Source organism: Humulus lupulus, chromosome 1 (assembly GCF_963169125.1).
Source record: "Humulus lupulus chromosome 1, drHumLupu1.1, whole genome shotgun sequence".
Classification (NCBI taxonomy): domain Eukaryota; kingdom Viridiplantae; phylum Streptophyta; class Magnoliopsida; order Rosales; family Cannabaceae; genus Humulus; species Humulus lupulus.
Window position 1 is genome coordinate 13,119,563 of NC_084793.1, and position 27,499 is coordinate 13,147,061.

The 27,499-nt window shown below is 30.7% G+C and overlaps 2 protein-coding genes across 2 annotated transcripts; both read left to right on the forward strand.

Moving 5' to 3' along the window:
- The first annotated feature begins 10,868 nt into the window (after positions 1-10,868).
- LOC133785778 (auxin-induced in root cultures protein 12-like) lies at positions 10,869-11,863 on the forward strand. Its single transcript, XM_062224996.1, has one exon. It carries the CDS (start codon positions 10,943-10,945, stop codon positions 11,720-11,722), a length of 780 nt encoding a protein of 259 aa, XP_062080980.1. The 5' UTR covers positions 10,869-10,942; the 3' UTR covers positions 11,723-11,863.
- An 11,234-nt stretch (positions 11,864-23,097) lies between these two features.
- Positions 23,098-24,084, forward strand: LOC133814933 (cytochrome b561 and DOMON domain-containing protein At3g25290-like). Its single transcript, XM_062247853.1, has one exon. The coding sequence runs from the start codon at positions 23,169-23,171 to the stop codon at positions 23,919-23,921; it is 753 nt and encodes a 250-aa protein (XP_062103837.1). The 5' UTR covers positions 23,098-23,168; the 3' UTR covers positions 23,922-24,084.
- Positions 24,085-27,499: the final 3,415 nt, after the last annotated feature.

Consider the following 27,499-nt stretch of genomic DNA (forward strand, 5'->3'; position numbering starts at 1 on the left):
ATTTTTTTATTTCTTATTTTCTCAATATATTTTTAGTGTTAGTTTATTTTACGTTTTTTATTCGACTGCATACAAATAAAATTTAGAGGTATGGAGCAAAATAATGTTATGTGAAAGTAAGTAAATGTCTATATTTTTAATTTTGTAGTAAAATAGTCTAATAATTTATTTAATATCACATATTACCAAATATATCATTTAATAAATTACTATTTTATTCTGAATATTTTAATATTATGGTATATGTATATTAGTTTTGTTTAATTAGTTTTTATTTTAAAGTTATTTTGATTTTTTTTCGTTTTTTATGAGTTGTTGAATAATATACTATACCACAAAATATATATACTGAGTTGAAAAATAATATACCATCAAAACTTACAAAATTATTACTAAAAAATGTATATACTATGCTAACAAAATTATATACTACCATTAAAATGTATATACAATGATACAAAATTATATACTACTACTATGTATAATAAAATAGAAATTAAATATCACAAAAAAAAATTATATACCATACCACAAAAAACATATACACTAATTGTAAAATAATATACCAACAACCTATAAAAAACTTAAAAAAATCAATATAACTTTAAAGTAAAAACTAATTAAACAAAACTAATATACATATACCACTATATTAAAGTCATACAGTCCTAAATAAATAAATAAATTATAAAAAGGGGTAATTTAGGTAATCAACAATGTAAAATGATAATTTATCTACAATTTTAAAAATGAGGACATTGGCTTATTGATGGCTTTATTTTGGGTCATTTCCTATAATTTATCTAAAATTTGTATCAAAGGAGCTAATATATCTACTAATAAATATCTTTAAGAGACCAACATTACCAAAGTGTGATGATATAGTTTATAATATTGAGATAATGTCAGCAAAAATACCAAATGTACTTTCTCTTATATACCAATTGACAATAATAATACCAAATCTTTTTAAATATTTTTTTGTTATAAATAAAATTGAATAACTATTTAAGGAATATATTTGTGGCAATAACACTAAATTTCTACTAATAGTGTCACTTAAATGTAAATTGAATTTTTTTCTAAATTTTTATTAGATTTTTTTATATGCTTATATAAATTAAAATTGATTTTATATATTTTTTCAAAATAACTTAAGGAATATTTACAACAATGATACTAAATTTCTACTAATATTTTCACTTAATTATTAATTTAATTCTTTCTATTTTTCCATTTAATTTTTTAGATTTTAATAATTTAAAATTGATTTTATACATTTTAAAAATTATTCAAGGAATATTTGAAATAATTATCTTATAAAATTCGTAAAATTTTGGTATTATTGCCGTGACAAAAAAAATAATTAATACTTCACTGCAACTATTAAAAAGATTGATATTATTGCCGCCAAAATAAAAGAATTGATACTTAAGTGTAACTATTAACAAAAATTTAGTATTTTTACTGCCGAAAAATAATTAATATAAAAGTGAAAGTATTTGAAAATATTTGGTATTTTTTCCGCCATTATCTCTATAATAATTTTATTTAAAATAAATACTTTTGTATAATGTAATTTTTTATAAAGATTTATGGGTATGCTTCAAGTAGTTTTTAATTTTAAAAATTAAAATAAACAAATTGGAAAATCAATCGAATATTTTACAAATAAATTACATTTGTAGTATGTAATTATGTTTTTTTAATTTAAAATTATTATTTAGCATTTATAATAAATATTAGGGAAAATTATTTTGTTTAAATAAAAATGAAAAGTCCATTCATTATACCAACTTCTATATTTACTGTTTGGCCCATTTATTTGGGCCTATCTTAATTACAAGAGGCCCACATCCACTTTAAACCCAAGACTGCAAGTGACATGGGAAATTTACATTATTTATTACATTTATATTTAATATTACAATATATATACATTTAAATATTATTATATTTTAGAGAATTTTTAAAAAATATAATATTTATAATATCAGTGTGCAAAAATATGAGAATTATACTTTTTTTAATTTGTAAGGGAAAATTTATTATAGAAAAAATTAAAGTATGAGAAACACAATTAGTAGCTAACTAAAATATGTCAATGCCACATTTTTTATCATAATTATATTTTCTTTGATTTTGAAGATTATTTTATTTTATTTTTTTCAATTTTTATTTTTCCAACAATTTTAATTATTTTTTCTTTGATTTTTTCCCTTTTTTTTCTACCAATTTTTTTTTCTATCTTTTTTTCTTTGTATCAATTTTTTTCATTCTTCTTCTTATTCTCATTTTTATTCATTTATCTATTTTTTTTTCTTTCATTTGTATTGTTTTGTTCATATTTTTTTATTTTTTTTTTATTTTTTTTTTCTTCATTTTTGTATTTATTATTTTCTCCTTCTATTTCTTTTTCTTTTTTTTACACACGTGAGCTTTTTTTCTTCTTCCATTTTTTTTCTACCAATTTTATCATTCATTTGTTTTTTTTTCATACTCTTTTAGTTTTATTTCTTAAGTTTTTTCCTTCTTTTTTCTTCATTTTTTGTAATTATTCTTTTCTCTTTCCATTTTTTCCCTTTTTCTCACACATATTTTAATATTACATAATTATTTTACTATTTTTTATTTATTATATTTTATTGTTGTAATTTTTTTTTATAGTTTTTTCCACTATATATATAAAATTCAAATTAATTTTTCAGCATTTTCTTTTTACTGTAACCCTTATAGGAACACCAAAATTTGGAAAGAAAACTAATAAAAATATGATAACGTGAATGGGTAACCAGTTACCCTGATAGGAACATTCAAATCTAGAAGAAAAAAAATTATATGAAGAAGATGGGAGAGAAGGAAAAATGGGTGGATCTGATTTTTTTTTCTATCTTCAGGTTTGTGGTAACTGATTACCTTCCCGTTCTGTGTGTGTATATTTATGGGGATAACTTGTTACCTTCATACTCTTTGTATGTATATTTCTTGGGGTAACTGGTTACATTCACATTCTGATGTGTATGTATATTTCTGGTTTTTTATGGTAACTGGTTACCTATGTTACTAAAATCATAGTTATTTCTTCTTCTACTTTTTTTTACTGAAGTGTTCCTCATTTTCCTTCAAATTTGATGTTTATTTTCATATTTAATATGAGTAACCCATCACCCCTCTTATGGTAACTGGTTATCTCTCTTATGGCAGAAAGTTACTCCTCTCAGTATAATTGGTTACCCCTCCTAATACATATTATTTAACCTAGCTCTAGGATTTTTTTTACATAACTCTCTAAGATCAATCAAGTAACTGGTTACCTTACCCAAGATTTGGAAAAAGAAATATACAATCTAAAAAAGGAAAAAAAACGTTTATAATAAATAAAAAATAATTTTAAACACAACTAATATTACAAAAAAAAAAAATTACAAAACAACCAAATTACAATCAAAATAAAAATAATATAAAAAAAACAAATAAGCTAAAAAAATAATAATCAAATTACAAACATATTCTTCCAAATTAATAAATTTGATTAAGAGTAAAAATATGGCATAAGCCAACCTTTATACAAAAATATGGAAAAATAAACCAATAAAAGTGAAAATTGAAAAGTCATTGAATAATTTTTTTTTTAAAAAAAAGTCATATTTTTTCCCACTCTATTAAAATTCACATATAAAATGTAATTTCCTCAATATTTTAATATTACAATTTGTATTACCTTTTAAAAATAATAATGTTTTCTTTCCTTAACTTCCTTTATTAATTGAGAATATTAAAGAAAGTTACGTAACTCCTCTATTTCTCATATCTTGCTAATCACGTGCAAACCAAAAGTCTAATACTCATTATTTTTAAAGCTAGTATTTACTATTTGTATTTTTTTTCTTTTCAAATTAATATTTTTTGTTTGGAAAGTTAGAGATGAATTAGGGATCTGGGAGATTTTTTTTTTAATTTATATTGTTGTCAATTTTAATTGTAAAAGTTTTTCTTTTTGTAATTGTTTATTTTTCGTTTGGTATGATACAACAAGAATTACAAAAAGTCATATTTTGTATTTTATTTATTTTTAGGTTTATATTTGATTTACTTATTAATTACTTAAAAACTTAATAAATCAATTAAAAACTCAAGAACTAAGCAACAATTATCATATAAAATATAGTAAAATAACTCTATTTTCTAGAGTTATCATTGGAGATCACAAACTTGAACAAGGTTTAAAATATTTGTCCAAAAACTCATTTTGGAAATAACTTTTTGGAATTATCAAGCCTACAAGTATTTTCTAGCAAAGTGCTCTAATGGATAGAAAAAATACGTCTTTCAAGTGAGCAATAGGCTAATATTTATAGAGTTTAGAGACACCCTTTGAATTTTAAATTTCACCAACCCCATGACTGTTACCAATGATTAATTGGATATTTATGGAATTTTAAAAAAAAAATTGTGAGTTATTTGTATTTTTTGAGCCATTAAAAAAAGTTGGAAAAACTGAAATTTTTGGTCAGTCAACCACATTGGCCGCAGCCACTGGTCTCTGTCCCCCAGGCCGCGGCCACTGACCAATTTCAACACACTTTTTGTGTTGTTTTTCCAAACAGTTTCAATCTACTCCCAATTGATTTTGTAACCCCTAAACACATTATTGGAATTAAAATCATATCTCTAACAATCATTTCACTTATGACTTTGAGAAATTCAACTCAAAATTGTGTAACAACATATCTACACAATAAATGACAATATTTGAAAGTTACAAATTTGTAACTGAATTTGTAACACCAAATATATTACATATTTGTATATTCACATACATCTAAATATTGTAACTCTATTTTATATGTTACAATATATGACATTCTTTGTCACATTTATTTAATCTAAAATATTATATTATAAAATAATATAACACTTATATCTTTCATACTTGAGTCGATATTAGAAATCATATTAGGATCAAAATTAAAAACCATTCAATCACAATCATCAACTTGGGAAAACATTGATGAGATTTGTATCCACAGCCTATGGTTCCATTCCAATCGAACTATACTTATTCCAGTTTGTCAACATACATTTATAGACAGATAATACATTTCACTAAAAAAAAAAAAACACAAGTCGCATTTTAACACCATCATCTAAAACTAACACCAACCCAATTGAAAGTAACCATTAAAATAAGTATCTAATCACAATTAAACCATAATTTCCTACACCCAAATGGCCCTTGTTACCCCAAAATGCAAAATTGAAGAAAGAAAAATCAATAAGTGTGTTCCATAAGATCAATATATTCGCAATTTAAAGGTCAAACTACTATTTCTAACATTGTAAATAATTATCGTTGCTACAAAATTCATCGATGTACCTGAGACAAGTAAAGAGGTTGGAATTTCACTGATTTTTGTTTTTTGTTTTAAAAAATAAAAAATACGTTTGATAGCTTTTTTTAACAATATAAAATGAGGTGTTGATTTAAAAAAAAGAGGAAAAAAAAAGAAATAAAATATGGAAAACTTTATTATCACTGACATTAGAGGTAAACTTCAATCACCTTGTGGTGTTGTAATGATAAAAATGTTTTCTTGCTCATTTTTTTATAGCAAAACTATTAAACTTACACAATAATAATAATAATAATAATAATAATAATAATAAGACCATTAGGAAATCACATATTTTGACATCATAATGAATCCTAAGATATTTAAGAAAGACCTTTAAAATCATGCATCTAATACATGTAGTCCATCTAATAAATAGCTGCTATATACTCATTTTGATAATAAACTATTAAAAATTAATAATCCATAACTTATGAAGTGGTGTGGTTGTTGTTCATTAACAAAATATTCATTGATAGACACACCATGTTGAAATCAAATTCAAGATACAATTAATTGTAATAATGATAAACCAAAAATTGTTCAATTATAATAATAGATGTTTTATTATAATTTTATATGCTAATTAACTTAAATCCCGGATACTTTTAAAGCTGACATAGATGTATTGGCCGACAACATGACTTCATGTTTATTAAACTCAAACAAATAAAGATTCTTAATCTCATACAAAAATAATAATTAAAATTATTGTAATAAACTTGCATGCAATCATAGATGGTCCAAAGTCATAATTGAGACATATTTTTGCCAAAAGTGTTTTTTACTCTAGTCCCAATTTAAAAATATAACGGAGTAGTGAGTGTAAATTTTAAAATTAACATAATATACGTTCCTATAAAGATAACCCAAAACTCACCAATATTTTAATATTCTTAATGATTTATTTTTTATAGTGTTTATAACGCATTTAATAATGAACTTCATACAAGGATTATGCGATTTAGGTCGGAGGAAACAAACAACTTTTTTCGTCTTCTCATGGCTTTGCCAAACACAAACATTTTCAATGCCAGATGGGGACATCATTAATCAGAATATCACACCACAAAACATCATCAAAATCAACTCACTCATTAATGTCCCTTCCATTCACATAATTACTCCCACGTTTCACTGTTATGTAAGGCTAGAATTTACTGTGATAGATTTGTTCAATGTTTTTATGAGAAGTTAAGATTGGAAAAATATATAGTTTCTGGATTTAAGAGAAAAAAATATTTATTTAAAATATGGTAATTTCATAAAATATAAAAATAGATTACCATAATAAAAATATACAAAATTCTCTTTTATTCTCCGATTTCTCTCTCTCATGATATCTCCATCTCTTTTATAATGTTTTCCTCTCTCATCTCCAATTTGGTTCTCTCATCTCAGCCCTCCGCTGGCGATGCCACCTCCGTCCTCACCCCTGACATCGACGTATCTCCGCCCCTCTGGTTTTTCTTCTTCTTCTTTAGTTTTATTTCTATTATCTTTGTTATTCTTCTTCTTTTTCACATCTGGTTTTGTCATTTCAAATATGATTTTGCATTTCATATTTATTTTTTTTCCTTCTAAACGTAACGGTAACCGTTTACATTCACGATCTGTTCTGATTTATGGGTTTTTTTTTTTTTTAGATTTGTTTAAGTAACCGGGTACAATGATGTTTGATTCTTTTTATTCATATTTGATTTTTTTTAGATCTAGCTATAATTAGTTACAATAACGATTAATTTAGATTTGTTTATTTAGATCTGATTTTGTTTTCACACCTGACTAAGTAACCAGGTATCATGACAATTAGTTTTTTTTCTTCTTAGATCTGAATCTGTAACCCATTACGATTATGACCAGTTTAGTTTTTTTGTTTGTGATCCTAGTTGTTTCCAAGTCTTGCAAAGTAAACGGTTACCATCGCAATTAGTTTTTTTTATATCTATTTTGTTTTTCAGACCTAGTTGTAACCAGTTTCCTTCACGATCAATTTAGTTTATTTTTTTCATATCAATTTTTTTTTCAAATCTCACTAAGTAACCAGTTATAATTCAGTTGATATTTTGATAATGGTACACTACTAAAAAGATCAAAATTATTTTTATAGTTGTAACTAATTACTACAACACCACTTAAAAAATAAAACAGATTTTTGTTGTTATAATCTGTCACAACACATCACTAAAAAAAATTGATAATGGCACAGGATTACTATCACAAAAAAAAAAAAATCAAAATTATTTTGATAGTGGTGACCAATTACTATGGATAAAATGTTGATTGAAAAAGATAAAAAATGGAAGAAAATAAGAAGAAATGGGAATAAAAAGTATAGTGATGAAAGTCTCAGATTTTTTTCTTCAAATAATTATGTAAAAAATATTTTATAAAATATAAATAATAAAAAATAATACAAATAGATTAAAATTATAAAAACAATCTCAAAACATATAAAAACTAACTACTAAAATTGTATAAAAGATCAAATATGGTAATCAAATAAAATTCTACAAATATATGGGAAAAAAACTCTCATAAAAATGTAAACAAAAAAAATATGCCATAAAAAACTTAATGAAAAAAAACTGCAGCATTTTTCAAAGTTTAATAATAAATCCCATTTTTGGTGTAATTTCCTCATGTTTTATTTGTTGGATTGTGAAAAAATGATTCCTCTTTTGAAAAATACTACAAAAAAGCCTATTCAGGCCCACAATGCCCTAACAAGGTCTATTTCCATCTTCGGCCCTCATTTACGGTTAGTGGGCTTGGGCATATGCGAGGCCTGTCTTGTGGCCCATGAAGTTTTATTTTTTATTTTTTTTATTATTATTGTTTGAAAAGGTGATACACAAAACAGGCCTGTGGAAACGAATATGCTTTTAATAAATAATAGTGGAAATTAATTCATTAAAAGGGATTTAATACTTTAAATTGCATATTTGCATTTGCATGTGAAGGGAGAGAAAACTTGAAAAGTATTAGCTAAAAGTAGAATTATATAGAAAAAGGTTCTAATCCTTTTTTTAAAAAAGTAAGTGAGAATGGAATTCCAGTCTATACACAAGAATGGTTGGTTTTATTTTTTTGATGTTGCTAATCACCTAAACTAATGGTTGTTTTTGTTTTTAGTGAGACTAGTGGATTTTCTTTTACTTCTAACAATTTTTTTTTTCCTTTTTTAGTTCATCTTATTATATTCTATATGGTCACTTTTCTAGAAAGATATTATATATATATTTATTTATTCCTACACACAACAATAAAGTCTCACATTTGGATAGATGACATAAAAAAGATTTAACTTGCTATCAATTAAGAAGTTATGTTGGGAATATACAAATTTTGCGGCATATTTGAGAAAATATCACAAGGTAGTTTAATAATAAACAAAAAGTATTTCCAAAACGGAATTTAAGAAGAAAAAAAAAGGAAGAGAATAAAATTTTAGAAAGATTAAGAAACTTTATATATAGTAGTTATAGATATTCAAATCAATCTATTTATTCATATATGATAAAAGCACATAACCTTGTTTTGAGCTATATTCATGTATGTATAGATATCAATTTAGAGAAAAGTAAAGTGTGGAATGAGAGAATTTATACTCAAAATATTTTTTATTTCATAGTTTATTGTTATACATTGAATTCTTTTCAATATTGAGTGATTTATAGTTAAAATGTGAGAGTGTAATATAAATGTACTTCAAAAAGATCAATTTATAGCAATAAAATGCAAATGGAGATGAGAGAAGGAAATTTTATGATTTTAAATTGCTAAATCTATTCATCCCATTAACCAAAAACAGAAAACACTCACTGACATATAACCCAAAACATGGACAGTATTTTATGATGTGTAATGAATTATTGATAGTTTGATTATTTTATTTCATTTCTTTCTTATTATTATTAATTTGAGGCAGTAAAATCCAAATCAAAACTGTAAATTTATTTCACCAAGCTTCCACATCGAGGGAAGAGCTATCCATCTTTGACCAAAAGATTAGTAGTGGCATAGTTATGGCCTTTCCCAAATCCCGACCTCTAGGAAATTTCGAGCTCAAGGCAAAGACTAAAAGAACCTCTATTTTTCCAAAAAAAAAAAAACTTTCACAAAAAACTTTTTTAAAAAGAAGAGTGTCACCATGAAAAGAATCCAATTCAAAGTCATCAATACTTATTTTTTTCCACGATTTAAACAAAGTCTTCTTCATCAAATTAGAGCATGAAAAGTGCACAAACAGAAAATCAACATCAAGAAAAGGGTTTTGCACTTTTTTTTAGTGTAAACACATCACTACCATTTCATACACCCAACTCCCCACTAAAATATAAAAATATATATATATACACAAATAATGATTATACATATATTTTTTTGGATCATTATATTTTACAATCAAATATACTATAATACAATACAAAACATGTTATGAATAAACTCAAATTCTAATAACTAAGAGGAAAACAACCCACACATAAAGATAGTAGTATAAACTCCTTTAAATTTGATCTTGTTTTCCAATACTAACAATACATCCATAAAGAAAATAAGTATCAAACATCTTTCAATAAAAAGGCCCAAGACACCACTACAAACAAAAATAACAAACAACCTAATATAAAATACACAATATGCAGGATCGGGCCTGAGTAACAGGGTGCTTTATATAAAATTTGTTATTTAAAAAATATATAAAATGATATTTTTCAAACTTTAGGACTTTATACATGTAAAAAATATATATATATTTTTAAAATTGAACCTCATTATGTGGGATACTAAACACAAACCTAATCGGCCTGTGTATAATAGGAGTTCACAGCAAAAACTACAACCCTACACAAAGATGATGGAGCTCTTCTACATAATTTGCAAATACACTAATCAGTCAACTTTATAAACCATTTGGTAAACATTATATAGTTAAAAAAATGTCTCATATTGTATGCAAATATATAATGTTTATGGCACTAGTCAAAAAACCCACAAAAAGGTGAAGAAGATCACGTACTTCACACAAGGGTAACAAAATTTCACTTGAGTATTATTGTAAATTATTGTTTCTTCTTATTATTAGTGCCCATTCAACGGAAAAAAAATATAAAATTAAAAATTAAAGAAAAAAATGTGTAAGTAGCATGCCTTCCCCACATGTTCCTCTAATTGTAATTACATTTTTAAAATTCAAATTCATTTAACGTGCGTGACACAACCCGCATTCCTCGATTAAATTCACGGTCAACTATATACTAGAGAAGTTGCAAAAAAAAAACTATATATTAGAGAAACAAATATAATCAAGTCAAACAAAATGGATAATCCAACCAAATACCGCCACGGGTTATCTCTCCACGTGTCGTTTTTTTATTTGTTGCGTTATAAGGGCCCGTGGTGTTCGTACGCCACAGAATATGAATAAGAATATTTCCACTCACCTCCATTATATATAATCCTCACTCCACTACAGCCATCACAATACTTGCCCTTTCTCTCTCTTCTCTTTCTCTGTAATAAAAAGCTTGGTCTCTGTTTCTCCAATGGCGTCCTCAACTCTCCAAATTCTGATCCTAGGGTTATCCCTATGCGTTATGATAATCTCACCGGCACAGTCCCTGACCTGCAAATCTCAGAAATTCAGCGGAAAGAAGTTCGCCAACTGCTCCGACCTCCCGGTCTTGTCCTCCTACCTCCATTGGACCTACGACGCTTCCAACTCCTCTCTCTCCATCGCATTCACCGCTCCTCCTCCAAAATCCGACGGTTGGGTTGCCTGGGCCATAAATCCTACCGGAACCGGCATGGCCGGAGCTCAGGCTTTCGTCGCCGTCAAGCATTCTAATGGATCCGCATCCGTAACGACGTACAACATCACTTCGTACAGCATGCTCATGCCAGCGAAGCTTTCTTTTGATGTTTGGGGAGTTAGCACCCAAGTCGTCGGTGGAAACATCACGATCTTCGCCACCGCAAAGGTGCCGGCGAAGGCGAAGACGCTGAACCATATCTGGCAGGTCGGTCCCGGAGTCAACGCAACAAATGGATTTCTCATGAAGCACGATTTTGCTCCGGCGAATCTTATGGCTAAGGGGACATTGAACTTGTCCACCGGAACTGAAACTAGTGGTGCTGCTCCGGTTCCGGCTCCGGCTCCGGCCACAAGCTCAGCTTCTTCTCCGTCTACTGGCTCCAGTAACAGTACTGGTAATTCTACCACTGGTAGTGGCAAAAATGGAGGTGTTTCTTTGATCGGTAGCAGTAACAGTTTTGGTTTTTGTATGGTTTCGCTTCTGGTTCTTGTTAATCTCCTGGCTTTTTAGATTTGGTGAAAGTGTTATTGTAGAAGTTTTTTTTTTTTTTTAATTGTTAAATTGATGATAGAGATTTATTGCGTCATCATGTGGAGATTTGAGTATGGAAGATTTTTAGCTGGAGAATAATATATTAAAAAATTTATGTGATTTTTCTCATTTTAGTATAAACAAAATATCATTTGTTCAGTGTTACTAATTATAGTAATGGAGGATTTTGTTCATTGTTACCGACAAGAACTCCATTTAAAAAATTACTTGGCAATTACTTGGAATTACATAAGTTGTTATTGTTCAGCAATTTTTCACTCACAGATCTTGAATTATCTGATGACAAGTGGCTCATTTTTTTTCTCGCTCATTTTTTTGGATCTCAAGTGTTTTTTTGCATTATGTGAATCTCAAATCTCAAGTGTATTTTTGCATTATGCGAATCTCGTGCGGCTTAACTCACTCTTTTTGGATTAGTATGGATCAAATGCTTGCTAGGGAATTGACTCTTGATACCATGACAAGAATCATGATGCTCCATATAAAAACTAATTGGTGATTAGTGGAGTTACACATATTCTTATTAATGGTTCAATATTCTTACACTTATTCTATATAGTACATAATAGTGTAATAGTTACTTATATCATTTGTTTTTGGTTTTTAAAGAATTTTGACTATTTTTTTTATCACTATATACATTGTAGTTATTTAAAAAAAATTAATTAGATTACTTTATATGATTATTAAAAAAAATAGTCATGTGCAATAAATTATTTAAATTTTATTTTTTATATTATAAATTATTCAATATGTCGTGCACCGTATAACTCCCTATAGCATTTATATATAAAAAAATAATTTTTATTTTTTGGAAGAGAAATTAACGGAGTGGAAGAAAACCCCATGCCATTATCTACAGTGGAAATGCTTTTTTCCTCGTTTTTATAAAATTTACGAAAATCGAATACTGAAAAAGGAATCAACCTTTTTTTTTTTTTTGGGGAAATACAAGGGGTATTTAATGCAAGTTCGAATAAGAAATCAAAATTAGAAACTCTTTTATTACATACTCAAAAGGAAGATTGTTTGGTTGGAAAGATTTAAAAGTCAGGATTTTGGTGATTTTATATAAGAAGTGCACGTGGTTGAATTGACAATTTAGGGTTTGTGTGTATATATAATAAGAAATAGAGGCAAATAATGGCTTGTCTTTTGTCCTGAAATTCCACTTAATTAGAGCACCCTTTCCCAGTCTATCTACCTCTAATTTAGATTTCGAGGCCTACAAACCTAATCACATCCCACCTTTTTAGTAGGGTTGTTTGAAAAATTACACCTAAAACTATTATAATCTAGTTAATTGAATGTAAAGAAGAAAGAGACTTAAATGGATTAGTTGTATTTTCACAAAGATAATTACTAAAAGTATTATTGGTGACTAACACCACGGAGAGTTAACGTTCTATTATTGGTGTAATTCAATATCGAGTCATACTTATTTAAATTTAATAAGTATTATGAGGTATCGCTAATGTCAACTTATGTAGTGTTGAACACCTTAAAATGTCAAATATTAATACTCTTTCACAAATACATTACAAAATATTCAATAAAATAAATGATGTATTATGTGTTGTTTCATTTGTTTTTCAAATCCTTATCCCTTGCAGACTTGTGTGTTTGCTTAATAATTTAGAATCTTTAATATTTATAGGTGTCTGAATTCGAGTACAAGATTGAACTTGAAAGTTGTGGAAGTGGAAGATTCAATTATAATAAAGTTAAAGTTATTTGTGGTTTAGTGTTTGTAATTGTCTATGATCAGACACTAAATATTCAATGTTATCTGTTATGTTATATTTTTCCTTAAAATTTACACGTTAAAAACTTCAAATACATTCATTCCAGGTTCCGACTGGGTCATTTTCAATATCAGAAATAAATTGAATCTGAATGTGAACTTTTTTCAAAATTTAATACCTAATTGAATTGAATGTGTTGACACTTGGCTTTTGTCAACTAGAAAATAAGAAGAGCTCGCTTGGATACAAGTGTGATATAAATAAAAGAACAATTAGTCAATCAGATATAAATAAAATTGATATTTCAACATGATTCAATCCATAAAATCATCTATATCTATGATTATATTTTAAGTAAGGAAATTTACATATTTATCTAAGATTTTAAAAAAAATATTAAAAATACGAAGCAGAATTTTTTTTTTAACAAAATTTATAAATTTATAACGATATAATTTTTTTGTAACAAAATTTATTAATAATTTTTTTAAGTAAGGAGTAAATCAGCGAATTCCTTAAATGTTAGAGGGTGTACCACCACATCTCTCGTCCACGCGTTTATTTGTGTTGATCTTTTTAAGATGAGGGGCAGGATTAATTCGCATCTCAAAACTTATCAAGAGGTTCGAAGGTGATACTAGCTTGGTATGTATAAAGAGTAAAATCACACCGCTTCTCACCAATGTGGGACTAATGCTCAATGTGCACATAGCCAAAGGTATTTTTTTTTATCTTTTTAATACCAATTTGGTATGTATAAAATTGTATGTAATAGGATGTGACAACTAGGATATCAATACATTTTTAATTAAAAATTAATATCCTCCATTCATTACCAATTGTTCTTATTACAAATTTAAACAAATGATTACATTTTTTCACAATAAAATTCATAGTATTAAGATTATGTTTGGTAAAAAAAAAGTAAGATGGATGAAAATGAAAATATTGTAATGTTATTAGACAATTCTCATACAAGAGCTTCGGTTTAAATTTTATCAGTGAAGTTCTACAATGTTCTCGACACGTGAATAGTTTTTAGTACGATTTTTTTATGATCATATATATTGTAATTGTTTAGAGCATCCTGCAAATTTTCAGAAAATTTTGAATAGTTTATAGTACCAAAAATTAAGTTCAAACATGTTGTTTTCCACATGTATAAAAAAAATTAATCACGCGTGCAACATGTTTGAACTTAGTTTTTGGTATCAGAATTTTTTGAAAATTTGCATGATGCTCTAAATAACTACAATATACACAGTCATAAAAAAAATTGTGCTGAAAACTGTTCACAGACCGAAAACACTACGAATCTCGCCGATAGAGATTAAAGTGATACTCCTGTAGGAGAATTGTCCTAAAATTATTATATTGTCTATTATAAAATACATATATTTAATTTTTTTCTTAATAATTATCTATTCTTTCTATTTTTTGGAAGGACATTGTGAGCATTAATAATTTTTCCATACAAATGATTTTAAGTGTCCTCCCACCATTTTTCCCTCCTTCCCTGCTCAAACTTCCAATGTTCTCTGGTATAAGTCATAATATAAAGATTGTTGCGTACAAAGAATATGCTTTCATCAATAAAGTTTTAGGAAATGACACAAAAGTACGTCCATAAACACTAACTTCTAGATAAGAGAGGAGAAAAGCTATCATTCCCTTCAATAATATTTTTTTTTATGGGGGCCTTCAACTTCAATAATTTTACATGTCCAATTATTATATAATTTTTAGTACCCACTCATTTTGTATGAGTTGTAAATTTGTTATTACGAGAGAAATATAAAACAAAATAAATAAGAGCTAAATTTAAAATAGCGTTCGAATAAGTACATATTTTTTTCAAACCAAAAATTCATTTTATAAAGAAAGTCTTATCTTCTATTTGAAATCTCATTCTAAGTATGTATGCAATGCATTATTTAGAAATTTTTCCAATACTCAAAATCTAATACAAACTTCGTAATTAGACCATCTTTGATGGATGGTATATAATTTTTGGTGAATTTGGTCCAAAATATGTGTTAATGATATTTTTGATTTACTTTTTATATTTATTGTCCAATGCATAAGAAGTAAACTAATTAAAAAAAATCAATATACTATTAATGTTTATTGGAAATATACAAAAATAATTAATTTTTTTATTAAAAGACAAATTAAAATTTTAAAAAATTAATAATTTGTATTAATAAGTGACAAAGAAGTAATTAAAAAATGTGATATTTATTGTGGACAAAATTTAATCAATGTTATATTTTGTGTCAAATTTGGCACAACTTTTAGCATGTGCAAAATTTGACACATATTTTAGACCATAATTGAAGTTCAATTTTACGAAGATGAGTTAAAAAATAACTATACACCGTTTTTATAGCACTTACTCTTAATCTAATCTAATGTAAGATAATTAGTAAAATTAGATTAAAGTGTATAGTAAGAGTTAAATTCTGATTAGATTGGTGGTGCTGACAAATAATATTTAAAAAAATCAAATTAAATACCACACAACTTAATATAAATTGGATGAGTTGTGAACACCTTATAAGTTTTTTTTTTTTTTGTTGAGAAAAGTGAGCACCTTATAAGTTATTGTATTATTAATTACACTATGGCCATTAAAACATTGTTATTGTCCTACCTTTGCCTATTTTAATTTAGATAATTTACTAAGTTTTTTTTTTTCTTTTTGACAAGGATAATGTACTAAGTTGAGCAAGGATAACTTGTTAAAATGATAGTATAAATTAAAGTTTGAAATTAGAAAACAGAATTAACTTTTGCACTAAACCACTTTTGGAGTCGCTATTGTAAACTTGAGCAATCATGAAAATCATATGTGTATATATATAATTATTAAAAATTAATCATTTTACAAATGACTGGTTGAGCAGTACTTAGAGCACTTCCATCCGGTGCTCTACTTCAACCTTTAAAATACCTCCAAAAAACACACATTTTTCTATTTTACCTCTAAGTTTTACATACATCAGATTCTCTATTTTTTTCTCTATATCATTTAAATAGTATATTTTCAAACATTTTTTATTCATTTCAAATATTTTTTATAACTATCAATAATATCCTAATATATTTTAATATTATAATATTGGGTTAAAGGATGAATAGTATACAATAAATATAGCTTGGTACTGTAGCTTTATCTAAAAATATTTGTAAAATACATCATCCAATGTATACCCATTTTTGTTAGTTTTAGCTATTTTTTACATATTTTGGTAATATAACTCACCCAATGTAAGTGCTCTTATAGTATTAACCTTTTGTTATTTGTCAATAAAAAAATTTGAGATAAAAGCACTTCATAATATTAACTATTAATATATTCAGATTTTAATAAAATTAAAAAAAATTATTGTTTTCATAGACGTTATGTTTTTGAGATACAATTACATTGGGCTATTTATTTTTGCTAAATATTTCTTTGGAGTCTCTATTTTAATTTTTGTAAACGGGTTACAAATAGTCTCCTAAATGAATGATTTTGGTTAAAATATTTTTTCTATAGGATTTTATTAATGTAATCATTGATTTGAGAAACACATACATTTGTGACGGGTATTGATTTTTATGATGTTATATTAAAAGATATTTTGATTAAAATGAAGTTTAAGCGAGTGTTTGTAAGCAATTTACAAAATACTTGGTCCAATTTTTAATTTATTTAAATCCAAGAACAAGTTATTTAGTAAAATCAAAAGGCACAAAATGATAATATCACTGTATTATTATTTTTATTATTATTATTATTTAGTAAAATCAAAAGGCACAAAATGGTCCTGCGCCCTGATTTGATGACTAAAAATACATTTTGGGGTCTTGCACCCTGATTAGATGACTAATAAGACATCATGGGATCCTGTGCTTTAAGCCATGTGACCATCAAGTCACCTGAATCTTTTAGCTCTGGCTCTGAGTAACTAGACATAGACTAGCCAAGCGCCTTAGTCTTCTTCGACCAATAGGTCAAACAAGCATATAATGCTCTTGTTGATTAGATCCAATCATTTCGAGCAGCGTTCAATGCACTATTGTTGCTCTTGACTCATAAGTCAATTTCATACGACCAATGTTCAGTACTGTTGCCGATCCTGACTAATAAGTCAGAGCTTCACGACCAGGACTTAACACCATTGTCGTTTCTGACTAATAAGTCAGTGCGTTGCTCAGATAAACAATGCATTCATAATGCAACATATATTCAAATATAGAGCAATCAACATGCTTCAACAATAATCATGTATGTCACACAATGGGTGTAGTTTTCTTACCTCAGGCTCAAGCGTAAAATAAGTTAAGAACGACCCTTGAAAACGATCCTGACCTTAGGCCCTTAGCGGTAACCTAATCATAACCAATATGAAATTTCATCAATAAAATGAGTAATAAAATATTCCTGGACCAAGTCCTAGCCCCCGGGACCTCGAATCCCGCTAAAACGGTTAGTAGATTCGATCTCGAGCTTTAAGGTTCGAAAACCCGCGCTTAAAACTAAATAAAACTAAACCTAGCTAAAAACAGACAGGCGGGCCATGATCTGCCCCCAAGGGCTGCGGCTCGCCTCCCAGACAGACAGGCCCCCTGTTTGGGTACCAGGGGCGGCTGCGACTTGCCATTGAGGGTCGTGGCGCACCTGCCAGACAGAGCCCGAAGAAGGTTCTAGGGTTCACTCAAGTCGGAGCACCCATGAACTTGGTCGCGACTTGACCCTGCGAACCCAACTCCCTGCATTTTCTTCAATCCGAACTCAACCAAAACACAACCAAACAAATCCCAATATTAAAACCAAACCTCAAAACCACAACTTTATCACCAATCTAGCAATAAAACCCAAGCTTCAAAACACCATTGTAACGCCCCAAACTCCAGGGACCGTTACGGTGTGCCTTGTAAACAGTGTTAAACTCGCTAATCGAGTCATTTGGCCAAGATGTGTAACTAAGTATGATTAGCGGTTTAGGGTCTAAACATTTTTGGTTAAGATGTAACGTTTCACTAGAACGTTTAATATATACATTGGGATCCCGAAAATATAATTTCAGAGTCTATTACAGAAAATATTTACAACAGGCCATTCTAAGCGGCAAAACAGGGTTCAATCCTAGTTCCACTTTAAACCTCGGCCGTGGCGGACGAGCAGCTGCATATGTACACATCATCACCTAAGCTCTCCAACTCAAGGATGGTCCAGCTTCCTCTTGCTTTTACCTGCACCACGTAGCACCCGTGAGCCGAAGCCCAGCAAGAAAACACAATAAAGCATGATATAATATCAACAACGATCATAATAACCATTCAGGACTATCAGTCCAAGCAAATAGGTGAAAATAGCCAAAAGTCACAATAATGAGCATCGCTCCTTCAAGCCATGTGACGATAGGGTCACCAGGGCTTAACTGATACATGATCCTTTCATAAGTTTGATTAGGACAGGTGCAAGGTGATTAGTCACCAACATAACCTTCCTCACGACTCTAGAGTCGAAGCTATGGACAACGTCCCTTAGCCATGTGACAAACGGTCACCGGGGTCAATACCTTGGCTATAGTCATCTGGTCGTAGACCAGGCAAGCGCTTATAAGTTCTTCGACCCTTTGGGTCTGTCTAGCATTAATACCCCATATGAGTCATTCAATGCGTAATTCTCGACTTAAGCTTGTTTAGGACAGGTGCAAGGTGATTAGTCACCAACATAACCTTCCTCACGACTCTAGAGTCGAAACTATGGACAACGTCCCTTAGCCATGTGACAAACGGTCACCGGGGTCAATACCTTGGCTATAGTCATCTGGTCGTAGACCAGGCAAGCGCTTATAGTTCTCATTGACCTTCCGGTCGATCCAGCACTAATACCCCATATGAGTCATTCAATGCCGACCTCGAATAGATCTAATCTTTATTTGGCCCGGCGTTCACAACGCACTGCCACCTCTGACCCTTAGGTCGATAAAACACGACCAGTGCTCAGCCCGTGGTGAACTTAACTAATAAGTCACAGCTTCACAGACGGACCTGACACCATTGTCGATTCTGACTAATAAGTCAGCGCCATACACAGGTAAGCCATGCCACCAAACATATATCACATGTCCAATATCCATAAACAAGGTATTCAGCATGGTTACTTAACAGATATTAATACAATTAGGACTATGCATTAACACAGAGGCTCAAGCTCTGAACGATATCACACCCAGTATACAAGCATGTCCAAATCACATGTTTCTTATGCATCATATGCAATATATTCAACAATCCAACATGCACCAATAACAGCCATGCATGTCACGTTTAATAGCCAGCCTACATGCATCAAGAATAACCACGCATGTCATACCCAGTAATCAACCAACATGCATCATAATAGCCATGCATGTCACATATACACAGGGTGCAGTTTTCTTACCTCAAATCCGAGCTAGAACCAATATAAGAACGACCCTTGAGAACGGTCAACCTTTAAGCCCTTAGCGGTCAACTAATCATAACCAAACATGGAACACCATCAATAACATGATAACCCAAAGGTTTCCAAACCAATATCTAGCCTCCAAGAGATCAATCCAAACTAATCCAAGTAGTAGGGACACTCCCGAGGCCCGTAGCTAAGTTCCCGGGGTCAAAACAAGCAAACGGGGTGAAAACAGGGCAAGGGCTGCGGCCCTAGCACCTTGGGCCGCGGCCCCCAGAATTTCCAGAGGCAAGCGCCGCGGCGCCCCACACAAGGGCCGCGGTGCCCAGCGAAACAGAAGGGCCACCTGCTAACTCGAGCTAGGGCCGCGACGCCCAAGAACAGGGCCGCGGCGCCCAACCCAGAACCATTCTCCAATGTGTTTTCAACACTTCAAAGTCCTCAAAAACACACCTAAACATTCCCCAATCATCAAAACAAAGTTCCCAAGCTTCCCAATACCTCAAAACCCTCAAAACCCAAGGTTCAAACAAACCGAAAACTCAACGATTCACAAAATCAATTCAAAGCTTAGAAACTTGAAATAACTCAAAACTTAAACTTCAATTACCTTTGATTGGGTTGTTTTCCGTCAAATCCTTCGGCCAAGAAGCTTCTATTCTTTCCTAGGATCGCTATGCCTCGACCCTCGCTTGATTTCGACTCCTAGAACTCAAGATATCTTCGAAAACGCTCAAACGGTAAAACGGACCGTCTAGAGAGAGAACGAGAGGTTTCCTAACGTACGTTCTTATTTGACAAGCTACTTCAAGCTTAAGTAACCTCAAATAAAACCTAGTGCTCGGGGTCCCGAAAACACCCCCGGGGATACTATTGTCAAAACTTCCAGAATTTCACCCTGATCTCAAATATTCCCAATCTATCACCAAATAACATTTCTATTACCCCAAAATTGACCCCGTTATGACAAAACCGCTAATCCATTATATATGACCGTCTCATGTCGAATAGCTCGAATATATCTCCATAATAATTAAATCTCATTTACAAATTACGATATGAACCCAATTTACAAATATGCCATCAATAGGCCAAATTACCAAAATGCCCTTATCATTATAAATACACCCATATGCATGCATTTACCATCATATAATAATATAATTAACGTAAACATGCATATAATCATTAAATACAATAATAAATCAATTATGGCCCTCCCGGCCTCCTAATCAAGGTCCTAAACCTTATTAGGAAATTTGGGGCATTACAACCATCAAATACTCAACTCCATAATCAAACTATCAAGCATACAAACAACCTTAAAAACAGAGTAAAACTTAAAATCATTACCTCAACAATGAATTAACACCTTCAATTGCTGCAACTCAATCCTAACCTCCCAAGCCTTAATCCCCTAACTTGCCTCAAAAATCCGACCGAGTGAGAGAGAGTATATGATCGAGAGAGAGAGAAGAGAGGAACTTTGTTTTGCTCTGTTAATTCTACCGCCTTCCTTGGCTTAAGTATATCTAAAGCCTTAGATGACTAAATTGCACCTACGGCCATCCTAATCTCTCAAAGCCACCCAAGGACAAAGTTGTCATTTCCATCTACCCCGTTAATCATAATTAACGTCATCAAATTCTTATTACTCACAATATCCTCAAATAATTACTAAATCAGTTCCCCTTACCCGCTCAATCCCGGTAATGTACTAAGGACCAAATTACCACTAGGCTCACCCCGAGCCCGGTAATTAACCCCGTTATGACAAAACCACTAACTTGCTTCTTAAGGTCGTCTCATGTCGAATAGCTCAAATATATCAACATAATAATGTGGTCTCACTCATATATCACATACATGCACATAGATATACAAATACGCTATCAACAGGCTAAAATTACGAAAATGCCCTTCTTATCAGAAACGTCTCACATATATGCAAATTCAATCATATGATAATATAACACACATAATCATGCCTATAGTCACAAAATAATGCATTAAATTAATTATGGCCCTCCGGACCCCCTCATCCAAGCACTAAGCCAGCCACATTAGAGATTTTGAGACATTACAAAAGCTACCCCTTAACAAGGACAGATACTAACCCCAAATTAGAATAAGATTAAACTTATCAAGTTCTCTACTCAGACACACCAAATAACAGTTCACTTTTAAAAGATCTTGCAATCGAGTTATGATGTTCAAAACTGATTACGCAACACCACCCCGAGCAAAGGAGAGATCAAACAAAAATGACACAAGCCAAAGTATCCAAAAGACAGAGTGATTAACCACCATGATTACAACAACAACCCGAAAGCAATAAATCTCAACTAAAAACAATGAAAACCAAACAGAAAAAAGGACAAGATAACCTACAATGTCCAACCCCCACCACCGAGAAAGGCCGCCCCTGTTCCAACGCCCACCCCTCCAACTAGCGTATGCTGTTTTAGAATTTAAAGATGTGATTTAACAATATCAATATATCAACTTTGGTCAAGGGATATCACATTATCTTCTCACCCATACCCATCTTAACTAATTGTCAAGTACAAAAACCACACATTTAGTTTTTTTTTTTTTTTTTGAGAACCACACATTTAGTTTGTAGAAATATACATGATAAATTTACACAATAAACTCAATTTATAAATGATAAAAATAAGATATGTAAGAATATTTGAGACAAAATAATCCTACACGTACAAATATGCCATAAATAAATAGTTTGTTCATAACCTATATATCTATCTAGACATGTTTTGAATTATCAGTAATGCTAACACTATCAATAGAATTCTGTTTTCAAGTTTATCTTTAATTTTCTATAAAAAAAAAAATTATCTTTTTCTAAATGAATTAAACTTACACATCCAAAAAAAAATTACAATTTTTTTGTTCTAATAATAGAACAAAATCTGAATATCAAAAAAGAAAACAATAGAACAAAATCTTTGATTACTTAACTTCTTTTTATCGATTTATAATTAGGTACATAAAATTTTACCTTACTTAAAAAAGAACATTACAGATCTAACATTTCTCCAAATTTAAAGGGAAGCCCTCAGTTTGTACCATCTTTCTAATATAATTTTCTATTTAATATTTTCATTTTTCAAAACTTATTTTCTTACTTTACTCAACTCAGCCATTGCTCCAAGCCAGGGGAGAGCTTCCTCTGTAATTTTTCTCCTCAGCAATGGCGACTCTTCATCATTATCTTCTTCCTCTGGCTTCGCTCCAAACGCTTTCGTTGTGGGTCACAATGGTTCTGCTAATCTCACACGCTCATTCCCTCACCTGCTCCTCCCAAACGTTCGCCAACAAACTCTACTCCTACTGTTTAGACCTCCCAACTCTCAGCGGCTACCTCCATTGGAACTACGACGCCGCAAACTCCTCTCTCTCCATCGCTTTCACCGCTCCTCCGGTCAAACCCGACGGCTGGGTCTCTTGGGCCATCAATCCAACAGGAACCGGCATGGCCGGAGCTCAAGCTCTCATCGCCGTTAAACAAGCTAACGATTCAGTCTCCGTCCAAACATACAAGATCAGTTCCTACAGTTCCATCATCCCATCTAAGCTCTCGTTCGAGGTTTGGAACCTTAGCGCCCATGCCGAAGGCGCTGAGATCACGATCTTCGCCACCGTTAAGGTGCCGGAGAAGGCGAAGACGCTGAACCATCTTTGGCAGGTGGGTCCAGGGATCAATAAAGAAACTGGGTTTATTCTTAAGCACGATATGAATCCGGCGAATCTGGCGTCCGTGGGGACATTGAACTTGGTGGCCGGGACGAACACCAATGCTACCACCGCCGCTGGTGCTGGACCAACTGGCTCTGTTCATAGTAATGGAGGCGTTTCGCTAGCTGGGATGATCGGCAACGTTAAGAATTTGATGGGTTTGTGTGTTGTTTCGATTATGATTCTTGGGAATGTATTGGGCTTTTAGATTTGGTGAATGGTTGTATTATTCTTCAACAGGTGCAGATTTGAGTGTGATCTTCGACTTTTTTGTTGGGAGGAATAAGATATCAAAATGCAGAGAAGAAGAAAAGAAAAAAATATAAAAATTTATTTGTATATATTTTTTTTATCACAAATATAAATTTAATAATTTTATTTATGTTCTCCATTGTATCTCTTCTATATATAAAAAATGTGTAGATAATAAATTTTTTTATTTTAATTGTTTGTTTGGTTAACAGAATATATATTTAAAACTAATTTAAAAATAGATATTTATCAATTGTATTAATATAAATTTAAATATTATAAAATAGCATTATTATAATAATATTTAATATAAATTCAAATGTTATAAAATATCAATATTATAATAATATATAATATAAATATTTAATAATTATATTAATATAAATTTAAATATTATAAAATATTATTACGATAATTCTAATTTTTTAATGAATTATAATAATATTTAATACAAAATTAGATATTTAATACTTATATCAATATAAATTTAAATATTATAAATTATCATTATAGTTATAATATATAATACATAATTTTTATTTTTATTAAAAAAAATATCATTTATGTTTAAAAGAATTATCATATTATATATATATATTTAATAAATTAATAAATAGTGTTCTTGTTTAAATTTTTATTTAATATTTTTATGTTATTTTTTTATATATAATATTATTTATTTATTTGAATTTTATATAAAAGTGATATAGATTTACTAAAATTATTAATAAATTTCATAAGTAAAACTAAGCTTGCTTGTATCTATTATATATAAAAAAATGGTCATTGCATTTTATGTTGGAAAATTTGAGATGTGACTAAAGGAGGTTGATATTTAAAAAAATATATTTAATTTAATAATTTTTTTGAAACTATGCTCCAAATTTGAAGTTGGACAAAAAAGTTTTTAGTATGAAAGTGTCTCTCACTTCTCATTCTCTTGCTACCTATTTGTTGTCTCCTTCTTTGTAACGAATTGTGTCTCCAATCGCCCACTGTCATGAACGCTGACCAACACCGTTCGTTGCCATCACCCCACCTCACGAGCGTTGATGTTGTCCACTATGTAGTAACTTGAATTGATTAGAATTGATCTATTTCAATTTTGTTCTTAGGTTGAAAAACTAGATATTTTGTTAATTTTGATGCTAAATTGATACAAATTTGATGTTAGTTCAAAATTACATTAAAAAACACAATAAATGATGGTACCATCAAATTCTCATTGAGGTAGCATCAATTGGCATCAAAATCAATATTCTAACTATTTGTTGGTGCTGGATGCAAAATGATCGATGTCTCCTCAAAGGCATAAGAAGGCATCGACCAACGCTTTTTCATTTTCTGCTTACATCAAAATACATGGAAGATTCATTAAATTGACTTGAAATAATCCCCAAATCCAATTTTTGAGAACATCTACAAATTAGAAAATTTAATTGGTTCTCATCAATTCATTTTCACACTAAGATGCATTAAACAAACACTTGAATACTACATTGATTTAATCTAATTTAGTTTTGAGTATTGACATTAATGGCCAATGGGTGTGTCCCCGGAGATGAGGATGTTGCCATGGGTTGAGTGCGTTGTTGGGGTGCGTAGCTGTAACTCTCTGGTTACCCCAAGACAATTACGGTGAACTTTGAACCGTGAATTTAACTCGCTAACCGAGTTATTTGGTTAAAGCATGCTTCTAGGTGTTATTAATAGGTTAAGGTGGAAAACCAATCAAAAGGAAATGATATATTTTATTTAAAACATCAAACTGTTCATGGACCCATAAAAAACGTTTACAAGTTATTTATGATACAAAATAGTCATTACAGTATAAAATTTACAACTCTCCGATCTAAGCAGCAAAAAATAGGGTAAACCCCCTAGTCCCCCTGAGTACTCCTTGGCCGTGGTGGTCTAGCGACCGCATATGTACACATCACCACATAAGCTCTCCACTCAAGGCTGGGTGAGCTTTTTTTTCTCTTTACCTGCACCACATAGCACCCATGAGCCAAATCCTAGCGAGAAAACTCAATAACGCATGTATATAATACCAAATGATGATCATGATAATCATATAGAGCCCATAGCCCTGAACAGATGAGTGAATATCACTTTGTGGTTATGTTAACCATGAAGGAGTTTATAGCTTTATTGAGATGAGTGATTTAATACTTGAGGTTTTGGTGAACCATAATAAGTGACTGACGAACAAGTCACTAGCTTAAACAAATGAGTGACTAATGGGTAAGTCACTAGCTTAAACATATGAGTGACTGATGGGTAGTCACTACGGGGCTCGGCACCCATAGCCATGTGACTAAACAGTCACCGGGGCTCGCTGGCCCTGGCTCTAACTGACTAGCCTTTGGCTAGACAAGCACTTTTAGTTTTCATCGAACTTGAGAAAGGTCCGGCATTAATGCTCATTTGAGTCATTCAATGCAGATGTCGATTAGATCTAATATTTGTCGGCTTGTGTTAACACGCTAAGACCGTTCTTGACTTATGAGTTAATACCATGTGACCAGTGCTCAGTACTACTGCCAAACTTGACTAATGAGTCACAGCTTCACAGTTGATACTGACACCACTGCCAATTCTAAATATTTAGTCAGTGCTATACACAAGTGAGCAATATCTGCTAAGCATTCGGTATTCAGTCAATGTCTACATTCAAACGTTCAACATGTCTCATGAATAACCATGCATGTCACATATGGGGTGTAGTTTTCTTACCTCCGATTCGAGAGAGAATTAGCAAAAGAACGACCCGTGAGAACGATCTGTCTTTTAGTTCCTTAGCGGTCACCTAGTCATAACCAAATATGAGATTCCATCAATAAAATGAATAACAAAGGTTCTCGAACCAAGACTTAGCCTCTAGGACATCAAATCCTACTAAACCGGGTAGTAGGAACGTTCCCGAGGCCTAAGATTTGACTTCCCATGATCAAAACACTTATTTGGCCTAAAAAACCCTTAAGCGCCGCGACCCCAATACCCTGAGCATCGGCCCCCAGCCAAGATAGGGGTAGTTGAAGCAAGCGCTGCGACCCACCTTCCCCAGTGCCGCAGCCCCCAGACCTCACAACTCCACCGTCCATCTGCAACCTGCTTGGGCCGCGGCACCCCAAGAACAGGCTCGCGGCCCCACTTGGAAATTCAGCCATAACCCCCATTTTCTACCTTTTAATCCTTCCAAAAACCTACTTAAACATCTCCAAATCCAAAAAGAAAAGTTCCCAAACATCCCAATAATCCAAAATCATCAAATCCTGAGGCTCAAACAAATCAAAAACCCATCAACACACAAAATCCAAATCAAAGCTTAGAAACTCTAAAACTCAAAACTTAAAGCTTGGATTACCTTTGATCAAGTTGTTTCTCGCTAAATCCTTCGATCAAGAAGCTTCTAATCTTTCCTAGGATCGCTATGTGTAACTCCCATTTCTTTTTACAAATTATAACAATTATGAAAGATAAGAGAAGATGTTTTTATTCATACTTTTAAGTGCATTACAATGCTAACCG